Source organism: Lampris incognitus, chromosome 17 (assembly GCF_029633865.1).
Source record: "Lampris incognitus isolate fLamInc1 chromosome 17, fLamInc1.hap2, whole genome shotgun sequence".
Taxonomy (NCBI): domain Eukaryota; kingdom Metazoa; phylum Chordata; class Actinopteri; order Lampriformes; family Lampridae; genus Lampris; species Lampris incognitus.
Window position 1 is genome coordinate 26,308,859 of NC_079227.1, and position 12,441 is coordinate 26,321,299.

General features: G+C 46.7%; 1 protein-coding gene and 1 long non-coding RNA gene across 2 annotated transcripts in view; one reads left to right on the top strand and one right to left on the bottom strand.

The window, feature by feature from the left end:
- Positions 1 to 8,631, top strand: part of LOC130127543 (disintegrin and metalloproteinase domain-containing protein 12) — a 101,185-nt gene extending 92,554 nt beyond the window's left edge. The window contains exons 19-23 of the mRNA XM_056297215.1: positions 1,162 to 1,297; positions 2,339 to 2,468; positions 4,032 to 4,313; positions 8,043 to 8,239; positions 8,562 to 8,631. Coding sequence (XP_056153190.1) covers positions 1,162 to 1,297; positions 2,339 to 2,468; positions 4,032 to 4,313; positions 8,043 to 8,239; positions 8,562 to 8,631 — 815 coding nt within the window. The remainder of the gene's footprint in view (positions 1 to 1,161; positions 1,298 to 2,338; positions 2,469 to 4,031; positions 4,314 to 8,042; positions 8,240 to 8,561) is intronic.
- LOC130127544 (uncharacterized) lies at positions 109 to 12,421 on the bottom strand. Its single transcript, XR_008811834.1, has 3 exons — positions 12,403 to 12,421; positions 12,223 to 12,313; positions 109 to 519 (listed from the first exon to the last, which is right to left on the bottom strand). It is a non-coding gene; the product is annotated as an uncharacterized LOC130127544 (long non-coding RNA).
- Positions 12,422 to 12,441: the final 20 nt, after the last annotated feature.

Genomic DNA, 12,441 nt, shown 5'->3' on the forward strand with positions numbered 1-12,441 from the left:
GGCCTGTTTGGACTTGTGTGCAATCAAAGCAGATCACCGTTGAACACTTTGTGGAAGACATGTAAATATTACAGATAGTCCCACTAGTGTTTAAAAAGGGTGAAATAGTGTGTCTGGGTAGCGTAGCGGTCTATTCCGTTGCCTACTAACACGGGGACCTCCGGTTCGAGTCCCCATGTTGTCTCCGGCTTGCTGGGGCGTCCCTATAGACACAATTGGCCTTGTCTGCGGGTGGGAAGCCGGATGTGGGTATGTGTCCTGGTCGCCACACTAGCGCCTCCTCTGGTCGGCCAGGGTGCCTGTTCGGGCGGGAGAGGGAACTGGAGGGAATAGCATGATCCTCCAACGTGCTACGTCCTCCTGGTGAAACTCCTCACTGTCAGGTGGGGGGAAAAGCGGCTGGTGACACCACATGTATCGGAGAAGGCTTGTGGTAGTCTGCGGCCTTCCCCGGATCGGCAGAGGGGGTGGAGCAGCAACCAGGACAGTTCAGAGAGCGGGATGATTGGCCAGGTGCAACTGGAGAGAAGAAGGGGGAAAATCCAAACATGAAAAATAAGAAAGGGTGAAATAAGTACAAACAAAATTTGAAATCCCATAGGTTTATATGAAAACAGGTTTTCTTTAAAAGTCCCAATTTAGCATGGGGCGGCATGGCTCAGGAGGTAGAGCGAGTCATCCAGTAATCAGAAAGTTGCCGGTTCGATCCTCTAGAGCAGGAATCTGCAACATGATTCAGAAAGGGCTGTTGTGGGTGCCGGTCTTTGTTCCAACCAAACAGTTACACACCTGATTCTATTAGTCAACCAATATTCTTTGCTAAGGACCTCGATTTGTAGACTCGGGTGCATAGCTGCTTGGTTGGAACAAAGACCTGCACCCACACCGGCCCTTTCTGGATCATGTTGCCTATCCCTGCTCTAGAGAGTGTGTCAAGTGTCCTTGAGCAAGGCACTGAACCCCTAACGGCTGCTGTTGAGCAGGTTGGTGCTTTGCTTGGCAGCCTCCGCCAGAAGTGTATGAATGTGTGTGAATGGAGGAATGTTAGGCATACACTGTAAAGTGCTTTGGGTGGTCGGTAGACTAGGAAAGCGCTATATAAATGCAGTCCATTTACGACTTATGTGTATGTCTCTTCTCTCCCTATGTGTCCCTAAGCAGACAATGGGAGCCTGACAGTGGGCATCCTGGTAGCTCTCCTCTCCCTCCTCGGGGCCGGTCTTATCATCTGTATCAAAAGGAAAAACCTGCTGGGCCAACTTCTCAACAATAAAAAGAACCCAATCGAGAAGCTCAGGTGCTTTTGTTGCTCACATTCTGAGAGCGTCAATGCCTTTTTGATTTCATGCCTTTTTGACTGTATTGCTGTGCACATCAAATTGAATTGAATTCAAAAAATGTTTTTAATTTGCCTATGAGAGGCAATTTTGAGCCCTGCAAAGTACTTACTTTAGTACTATACAAGCCTTTAGTCTCACTTACTTTAGTAGGAAGACAACATAACTAAGACATTACACCATACATTGGCGCCTTTATGATATTACACGGCACAAATTACAGAGCATGGCCACACAATCAAACACTATATAGTACAACACAAGACGGTGCACACCACAGGATGCCATGGTAAGAAGCTACATAATACAACACTACTATACATTTCAAACTCACAGAAGGGATTTTTACATGTTTGCCGCACCCCAACTGCACTGCTGTTCCATCGCCAAGAGGAAGTGTGTAGATATTCAAATGCAGCGCTTATCTAAGATAGAAAAAAGGTAGAGGGGGTTTCTACTATTGCTACCTCTGCACGCTTACACCCAAGGCTCAGTTACTATCATCTTTCAAAAATTGTGTAATCTGAAAGATATAACAGTCATTAAATTGATCATAAACTGATTTGCAGGATTCATTTATAATAAGTAGTGAGTAGTGGCAGCACGGTGGTGCAGTGGTTAGGGCGGTCGCCTCACAGCAAGAAGGTCTGGGGTTCGAACCCCAGGGTTGTCCAACCTTGGGGGTCATCCCAGGTCATCCCCTGTGTGGAGTTTGCATGTTCTTCCCGTGTCTGCATGGGTTTCCTCCAGGTGCTCCGGTTTCCTCCCACAGTCCAAAGACATGTAGGTCAGGGGAATCGGCCATACTAAATTGTCCCTAGGTGTGAATCTGTCAGCCCTGTGATGGCCTGGCGGCCTGTCCAGGGTGTCTCCCTGCCTGCCGCCCAATGACTGCTGCGATAGGCTCCAGCATCCCCGTGACCCCAATTGAGATAAGCGGCTTGGATAATGGATGGATGGATGGATTTTTAAGTAGACCTGTCTAACTTACTGTATTTCAGGTCAGTGAGTACTGGGACAAGCAGACCGTCCAGTCCCAACCCGCCCCTGTCGGTGAACACAACCTCTCCACCTCGGCAGGCTCCACCTCGGCAGGCTCCATCTCAGCCCCACAGCGCCAGCATCTTCAAGGTTAAACACCTATTCCTCTCAACATGTGCACGCAAACCAACATTTGAGCATGTAAGACATGCAGGCATGAGAAAATGGCTGTAATAAGGACAGAAAGGCTGACTGACCGAACAATATGCATAACTCACATGCTCTGCAACCAGAAAGCATTATTTACAGTGTCCCACACATAAATACAAAGGATCGACCGATGACGATACTTGCTTAATAACGGTTTTGGAACGCTGTCGCTATCTCGCCAGCACAAATCATTCTCGGTGGGAATGACATGTTGTTTCCACATAAATGGAAGCTCATTCAAATCCAATTAAATCATCACTCACTACGTGGACACGCAGATAATGGGGCTATCGGTGAGCAGTGTGTTCATGACACTTCAGTACGTTTCTTGTCGTTGTGGGGGCCGCCCGTCGAGAGAGAAACTGATTTATCTGCATGTGCCGTGCACAGGGGAGCATCAACATGGTTGTCTGATGGTGACATGAAGTCATCCTCTTACTGATAACTGCAAAGAAGCGCTGCTTTTTTTCCTTTTTTCTTTTTCTTTTTTTTTTGCAGTAATGAACAGGCTGTGTGTCCGACTATATTTTTCCATGACATGTTTTCTAATGGATGCTGACCTGTGATCGATTGAGTTAGAGGTGGTGCAGTAATAGGAAAATCAGTGTTAGAAATGGCTTTTCTGTGGCAGGCTTCTGCACACATAGACACACACACAGAGTCGAGCTGTAATACATTGCAGAGGATTGGTGTTTTAAGTGACTAAGTCGGCAGCATGTGGTTTTCATTTGGACTCCACGGTAAGAAGAGAAAGGATGTAAGACTTTGATGTAGGCCGAGTACAGGTGAGGTCATTTTCCACTTGTCAGGGACTGTGTTAAATTGGAGCATGAGTTTGTGTGCGTGCATGTGTGGTGTGTGTCTGTCTATGGGTACTGTGTGTGTGTGAGCCATGCACATCTGGCCAGGGCTAACTAAGAGTCATATTTTGGCCCTATTCTGAGGTGTCTAATCTGTCTATATGATGGTGTGTATGTGTGGGGGGTCTGTAGCTTTGTCCACCTAGTGTGGACTTGGTCCAAGGCCAGACAGGTGCTTATGGCACAGTCTTTGTCTCCTCTTTTGATATGCTACCTGAGAAGGATGGAGGGAATGGTGAGCAGGTCAGTGGGAGAACTTTATTTATGCACCTTTTGACAGCATAAGGAAAAGGAGGCAAAGGGGCAGAGAGAAGGGATAGCTTAACAAGACTGACTGATGGGGAGCAGAAGGCCCAGAAGTTTGTTTTTTTTTTCCTTCCTGAGTCTGTCTCTTTGATTTGATTTGATTTTTATTTGGATCACTTTTAGCCCTAAAAGGCTACTCCTCCAAGGGACCACAAGTCTTTATTACTGACAAAATTGTTAAAAAAAGAATGAATACAGATTAGGCTCACAAGACATTACACAGACACACCCACAAACACAACAATGTTAAATGATGCAAGAATAATCAAGATAAGTTTTCAGACATTGCTTAAAATAAGATCCTAACGTTCCTCTCCTTCCTCTCGTCTTTCCACAGCCTCCTCATCGGGGGCCGCAGCCGCTGCTCCCACAGGCCCCCTACTCCTCCCACAGCCTGCGCAGACTGCCCCAGTGCCCCGCGGTTCACCTCAGCCACCCGTTACCCCTGTCTCTCACCCTGTCCCTCTCACCAGTACCCAGACCCCTGGTAGCCGGGCAGCCGAAGCCCCCGGCCCCTCCGCCCCACAGGGCCCCTCCGCCTCACACCCACACCCATATTCCACCCAGGGGGGCGTCCTTCCGCGGTGTGCCACGCCATAACTCCTGCAGGACAGCGATGGTGAGTCGAGTTTCCAGTTTGGCTACGCCTCTACTTAAGTTATGTTCACTCACGAGGTTGCTGGTGTTGACAGCTTGAGGGCGTATCCCCGTGTGTCTTTGCTTCCTCCAAGTAATTCCTGTGTACTTACAACATTCATCAATGCATATGTAATCTATCAATTTCAAGTATTCTTTCTTTTTTCTTTGTTTTATCATTGTGATTGTCTTGTAGCTGAACACTATGGGCCTGGGTTCGAACCCCGGGGTTGTCCAACTTTGGGGGTCATCCCAGGTCATTCTCTGTGTGGAGTTTGCATGTCCTCCTTGTGTCTGTGGTGGGTTTTCTCCGGGTGCTCCGGTTTCCCCCACCATCAAAAAGACATGCATGTTAGGGTTAATACCCCTGTCTGTGCCCCTGACCAAGGCAATGGCAAGATGAACTGGAGCTGGTCCCCGGGTGCTGCACGGCGGCTGCCCACTGCTCCCAGCTACACAGCTAGGATAAGTTAAATGCAGAGAGGAATTTCCCCACGGGAATTAATATAGTATACCAAAATAAGATATAAAAAAAAGGGTTATCCACCGACCGTAATGATGAGCTTCTCATCCATTCTTATTTCGGCAGGAACTGGGAAGTAGGAGTCATAATTCAATTTGTTGTTTCAGCGAGGTAGGTAAGAAGTGAAATGCTCGAATCTGATTAGCTATTGCCGGGCGACATGTTGCCCGTGTCGCCCAAAAGTTCGGCATTTCTCAACTTTTGACAGGTTGACACCCCCTGCACATAATGCCGAATTGGCCCCCCGTCTCCTGCATCGCCTGCTCTCATAGAAAATTCATCAAGTCTGGCAACGAGTCACCAGAGCTGCCTGGTGTTTGAACGTGCCTTTGGAGAGGTGGAAACACTTGGTGCAGTTTGTCACTGTGATTTCTCCGGTGGCTGCCAGCAGCTTTTACTGACTGCTGAAGCCTGTAATACATGAACTAGGAAACTGATGTTCAACGCACCTTCAGATCGATGTTATAACATGGGCCTGTTTCATAGTTCTTTTGTGTCCCATAAAAGCATATGTTGACATATATCTAATAAAATACAAAATATCGAGGTTAGCTCTGTAGCTGGCGGCGTCTGAGCAACACTTCAATCCTACAACAAACCAACGGCATGAATAATGAAAATGAAGGCAGTCTTGTGAAGGGTACGTGCAGAGAAGATGAAACGCCAATTGGCATGCCTAAGTCATCCCAGTGTCCCAGGGTGGTAAACTTGCTGCCAGTGGTGCTCCGTAGAGCGCAGCTATCGCGCCGAGTGCTGTCAAAAGTTGAGGCGAGGTGAAAGCCGGGGCCTCCTGGTGATTAATCCCACTAACTCAGTGATTCTCCAAGGTTCTTATTTTGCCTTTAATCCGGTTTGACTTGTCCCCCATGGCACCGTGGAGAGGAGGGAGACAGAGAGGGAGAGACGTAGAGTAAGACAGAGAGAGAGAGAGAGAGAGAGAGAGAGAGAGAGAGCGAGAGAGAAAGAGAAAGAGAGAGGAGAGAAAATAGAGACCGGAGCCAGATAACACGGAGACGAGTTAAAGAAGGTGGAAACATAACACGAGATACACAGAGGGAGAGGGAGCGAAACAGAATTGAAATGTAAGAGATGCACAAGAGGAGGATCTGCTTCATAAGCCTAAGGTCAGCGGTGATTTTTTTTTTTTTTTTTTGCTTCAGCCAGACATCCCTCTCTCTCTCCTCACGACACTATCTCTGAGTTGGTTGTAATTACGCCAAGGATCATAGTCCAGCCGCAGGGACAGCAGGGAATCTGACACCGCTGAGGAGCAGAGGACAGTGCCTCGCCACACCAATATCAGACTAATTAGGGGGTGAGTTAAAACGCTAATGACATTCCCACACTACTGCCCAGGTTAGTGTGTGTGTGTGTGTTGGGGAGTACAGAGTGTGGCGGAGATGTTTTGTAAACTCAACACAGTTAATGACCCAATAAAAGTAATGTGTAAAGGATAAGTTAAGGGGCATGATGCGTAGAGAATCATGTTGTTGGACCTGGGAGTCATACCGCTGGATATTGTTTACATCAGCGGCACGTTGGCGCAGTGGTTAGCGCTGTCGCCTCACAGCAAGAAGATCCTGGGTTCGAACCCCGGGGTTGTCCAACCTTGGGGGTCATCCCAGGTCATCTGCTGTGTGGAGTTTGCATGTTCTCCCCCCGTGTCTGCGGTGGGTTTTCTCCGGTTTCCCCCACCATACCAAAAAAAAAAAAGACATGCATGTTAGGGTTAGTGCTCCTGTCTGTGCCCCTGACCGAGGCATGGTGAGAATAACGAGTTGGTCCGTGGGTGCTGCACGGCGGCTGCACACTGCTCCTAGCGACACAGCTAGGATGGTTTAAATGCAGAGCGCAATTTCCTTATGGAGATCAATAAAGTATCTCAAAATTTTTAAAAAAATCAAGAATATTGTTTTATTGATTCTTCGTTATATTATAATTTCTTCATAAAAGGACAAGTACAGGTAACATTTTCAGTTGCACTTACAATGTCTGACGCACTCTGCACATGTATTAAGCCGAAGCTCATTTCCAACACCAGTCCTCTGACGGACATTAAAAGTCTATATAAACGTCGACATGACTGAGGACCTTTACATTGCTCCAATTAAGTCTAACCCTAACCCTTAACATGTAACAGGCTTTGGATCAGAAGAATATCTGTACCCTTTTCAGGAGAACTTTATTCCATTAATTTGCTTCTTGCCCGTTTTTTTTTTTTCCTTGCACCTCTGCAAGAGTGAGGTTCCTGCCAGATTTTCACAATAAGGAAGTGGCTCTTCCTTCTCAGCTGTTGCTGTTTAATGTGAAAGTGTGAAATTGAAAGTGATGCCTCTTGGCAGCAAACCCGCTGCCAGTATCTTTAGCAGCTGCTTGGCAGCACCAAAGAGGCTGACCTAGCTGGGTTTTCTGCCTAATGGAAAGCTCTCCGCATGGTGCAGGGAGTCATTCTCTCATGGAGATGTTTGACTTGAGTAACTGGAGCTAGTTAAATAAAGACAGACTTGGGCTTGGCCTTTGAATGCGAGATATGGACATAGTTGAAACCATGCTAAACTTTTCCTGTTAAAATCATGTTCTTTTCATCTGCCTCCATTTAATTTAAGCACCATTTGATACTGTTTTCCTTGTGTGGGGGATGAAAGTACTGGCTGCAAATGTTATGAATTAAAAGCATTGCTTCAACAGCACTGCTTCTCACGGCTCTCGGCATCACGGATCCAAAAAAGAGACATAAGCGGTGTTAATCACTTTATGGATGGCGTGAAAAGGCCTGTCAGCAGAGCATTAAGATGTTGACGACAAACATTGAATTAGGCCTCTGAATATGAAATTGCAAAAGGAATTACATTTCGAAGAGACTGTCCATGTTTTTAGGGTGCGCTTACCGGTCCTCCTGGTTGGCTCCTTTTCCTTTGTAGATGCTTGATGAGGCTTGTGAATGGAGGAAGTGAATGGAGTCCAGATGGAGAGCACTGTAGGTAGCAGGCGTTTATCATGACCTCATCCCTTCGGAGATGATTGGAAGCACATGATGGCTCTTCCCATCGCATGTCGTTTGGGCAAGACAGCCATGGTGACTTAGGATGAGGACACGAGAGGCTGATTTTGACTCCGATTGGTTGACTTTCACTGCCACCTGCTGGTGTCTCTCAATCGTTCACGACATAGGTCTCTTATCTTTCCCAGGAGTTGGACAAGCCAAGCCCTCCCCAGAAGCCGCTTCCCGCTGACCCTCTGGGTAGGAGTTCCCGTCTGGTGCGGAGTCCATCTGCAGTGCATGGCCACAAAGTGATACATGGTCCCATTGTGCTCCAACCGCCATCTGCTGTCTGTGGTCCTCCTGACGCCCCGAGACCTGCACGCCCTGCCCCGCATCCCAACAGGTGAGTCCCAGATGTTACCATTTGTGCATTAGTTTGGTCATTTTACACTAGATATGTCTTTATGCATGCTCAATAATCCAGGTAAGAAACTCTAGTTAATGGTCACGGCAATTTGCATATGAAACCGGTCGTTGGCTTGGGTCATTATGCCGCTGTATTGTTTATAAGGGTGGGGATACCTGCAGTCAACTGAGACTGAGGTAAACAGTGTCCAGATGAACTGATGCACCTTTTTGTGGTTTACGCTACATACCGTGTAACAGTTAAGCTAATATCCTCCTGGAAGACAAGTTTTCAATAATCTCTTTTCTCTCTTCCCCAGACCGATTCCCAAGCAACCTCCGACGCTACCAAAGCCCCGAATAATTGCCAACATCAAATACAGGAGCTGAGAGCAGGCCATGAGGGACACTGTTGTGATAAGACATTACAATTTGCACTATGAATACTCTGAAGACCTTAAAATATATGGTGGCTTCTCTTAGGTGTGAATAAGGAGACCTGTTGTGTCCCTTTGGTGCTCTGTCTCTGAATGGTGCTACGAGTCTGAGCTCAGGTACATGTAAAGTATTTATGTTGTGTATTTATTGCCAAGCAGTGCACTGTGCCAGACACTTTTCCTTTACGGTAGCAACTTGCGATTTTTACTTTTTGTTATTTGTCCTCCCTCATTATGCAACGGGTCATGAGTTACATCGGCTGATCGTTGAAATCTGTAAAACTGTTGTATAGAAATGTATGTGTGGAAGGAAATGGATTTATAATGAAGGGAACTATTGACATGATAGCATTGTTTTAGATGGTAAAATAACACTAAAGAATTAAGCATAGTAGGCGGGTTATAATTATGTCTGTGCAATAACTAAAACAGAGAACACAGGCCTAGTTTTCCAGCACTATCCCCCCATTGGTGATTAGGCTTGTGAAAGACCATTTCTACTCAATTTGGGACCCAACAGAGTTGATGAATAGAGACAGCTTTTGTAGAAGGGGCCATGCTCTCTGGAGCAACTGTGGTCGTCTCCAGCCAGTTTGGCAGGGCTTGAAAATACCAAAGGAGAAAAGGCAAAGGCAACGCTTGTCATTGTAATACTACAGAGTTTCTACATCACGACTGCGGACGTATCGTTACACATCTGCAGCGTTGGGTAAATATTGGGAAATGGTGGGAGCCGTGTGGATCCGCTCAGCCAACTACTAGGGTCCGGTTCTGTTTCCCTTTACTCACAACGGGGCAGGATAACTGGTGAAATACCCCCCTTTTTTTTTTTCTTCTCCCAACTGTATCTGTCCAATTACCCTACTCTGTCGAGCCTTCCCGGTCGCTGCTCCACCCCCTCTGCCGACCCGGGGAGGGCTGCAGACTACCACATGCCTCCTCCGATATATGTGGAGTCGCCAGCTGCTTCTTTTCACCTGACAGTGAGGGGTTTCACCAAGGGGACGTAGCGCATGGGAGGATCACGCTATTCTCCCCGATTCCACCCCCCCCCCCGAACAGGTGCCCCGACTCACCAGAGGAGGCGCTAGTGCAGCGACCAGGACACATACCCACATCTGGCTTCCCACCCGCAGACACGCCCAATTGCGTCTGTAGGGACGCCTGACCAAGCCGGAGGTAACGCAGGGATTCGAACAGGCGATCCCCATGTTGGTAGGCAACAGAATAGACCGCCACGCCCCCCCAGACGCCCAACCGGTAAAATACTGAAACGGCACACATGTCAGGGCTTTGTCATCCATCTCTTAACAAGCCGCCAGCAGCTCAGAGGAGGGATTCGGGGACTGGGATGTGAACTGAATACGGATCAAATATGAGTTCTGATCTAGGAAGTGTTCATCCCTCTGAGAGTTGCCACTACTCTGAGATATTGCTGCTCTAAAGGTCATGTGTGCTTTGGATAGCTCCCATTCCGCCCGCGTGCACTGAAGGCGCTGGGTGAAATGCTGTTATTAAATCAAAGGATCGCCGGCGAAACCCCGAAAGGCAGGCAGCCACGCCGAAGCCAAATCAACCTTGTTAAGGCACCCACCTGCAGACATCCCGTGCTTGCCCGGGGGTTTGATATATTGATGGTAAAGCAACAAAGGTAGCTCTTCTCTTAAAAAAAAGGGAGTGATTCACTTGACAAGGAATCAATTCCTGATCCCTCCCTGCCTGTGAAACAGAGTTTAGTTGTTATTAAGTGTGCGCTGAGCGGGCAATCATCCAAACTTGACTCCCATGGCCGAATGTCAAAATGTGTGCAGCGGTTATTGATTTTTTTTTTTTTTAATCTTTTTCTTATCTTTTTTGGCCTGTTTTTACCTTGGGTACCGCTAAGTAGCTTATCGGTCAAGATGAGCTTTCAAATATTTCTACATGCCACAGACAAAATATCACATAAATCTACATGCAATGCAGTAGGCTGTTGTTTTTTTTTTCCTTCTTGTATTTCTAATTTTTTTGCAGTATCATTTTTTTTTAACTTATTTTCCATGCAATGTAATAACATATAACATTTCACACAAAGCAACGTTTCCTTTAAGCACAGACCTTGTTCACAAATATCTACGCCGAAAACAGACATGATTCGTGATGCCTATCATGTATTTCTGTGAGTTATAGCACAGAACTGTAGTGGTAAATGATTATGTAACTTTTGATACTGTCTTTTTAACAATGCACTAGTTTTACATTACTTTTATTTACTTTGCTATTGCAATGCCATATGTTCACGTACTTGTAGCCACTCCAGTATTATAGTCCGCTCCTCCCAACTGTATATTCATGTTTGTTGTCAGCTGTGTTACTGGTGAACACATTGTCATTCAGAGCGCTTTTTTTGTATGATGATTATTTGATACATCCAGTGTAAAAGAAAACGTGTCGATGTCTGTCTGTTGCGTTCCAAACACCGAGCAGTAGTAGTAAAATCGTGTATCAAACGCTGAAAACAAGGGACTGCATGTTTTCAGCGAGAGTGACTGAACCCCAAGTCTAATTTAACACCTATCCATCCATCCATTATCCAAGCGGCTTATCCTGCTCTGAGGGTCGCCGGGGATGCTGGAGCCTATCCCAGCAGTCATTGGGAGGCAGGCGGGGCGACACCCTGGACAGGCTGCCAGGCCATCACAGGGTCCCCACACACACACACACATGCACATGTATACACACACACACACACACACACACACACACATTCACACCTAGGGACAATTTAGTCTGACCGATTCACCTGACCTACATGTCTTTGGACTGTGGGAGGAAACCGGAGCACCCGGAGGAAACCCATGCAGATACAGGGAGAACATGCAAACTCCACACAGAGGACGACCCGGGATGACCCCCAAGGTTGGACTACCCCGGGGCTCAAACCCACGGCCTTCTTGCTGTGAGGCGACCACGCTAACCACTGCGCCACCATGCTGCTAATTTAACACCTAATTGAACACAATCAATTAATGTTTCAGAAACTGATGCAGTTTGGACCGGCATATTAGCACACAGCAAAAATCTATTTCGTTCTGCCAGCTATTGGCCTCCTTCCTTCAGCAGTTTTATGATACCTTGTGAAGAAACGCAGATGCTGATTTGCTTCTGGCTCACCTATGAAATGTTAAACACACGAGTATGCAGTGTACACAAAGGGCCACCTTTCTGTCAGACCTTTCTGTCACGCAAACAGACAAAGAAAAGACTTTTCCTTGTCTGTTTGCCATACTGCAAACAGACAAAGAAAAGACTTAATATTCTGAATGTGACGGAACCACGGAGGTATTTTCAAATTGCATCAGTCCCTCTTCTCGGTGGGATTTGAAATATGTTATTGATTCTCCCAAAGCTTTATCACATTACCTAATTTCTGATATCATGATTTTCGTCCCATTCTCCTAAAGCAATTTGACAAGGTCCTCTTTGGTTTTTCAGTGCTGCAATAAGAGCTTTCTCAGTAAGGTTTCACGTTGGAAATATCCATCCATCCATCCACTATCTATACCTGCTTAATCCAGTTCAGGGTTGCAGAGGGCTGCAGTCTATCCCAGCACGCAATGGGCAGAAGGCAAGGAGACACCCCGGGCAAGTCGTCACTGCAGCAAAAAAAAAAAAAAATATATAACGTCAAATCTTTGTCTTAAATCTTTTACCATAAGTGATGTTTAACCATCCATGTCCTTACCACAGACATTCACTCTGTCCTTGTGAAGAAAGGAGGCCA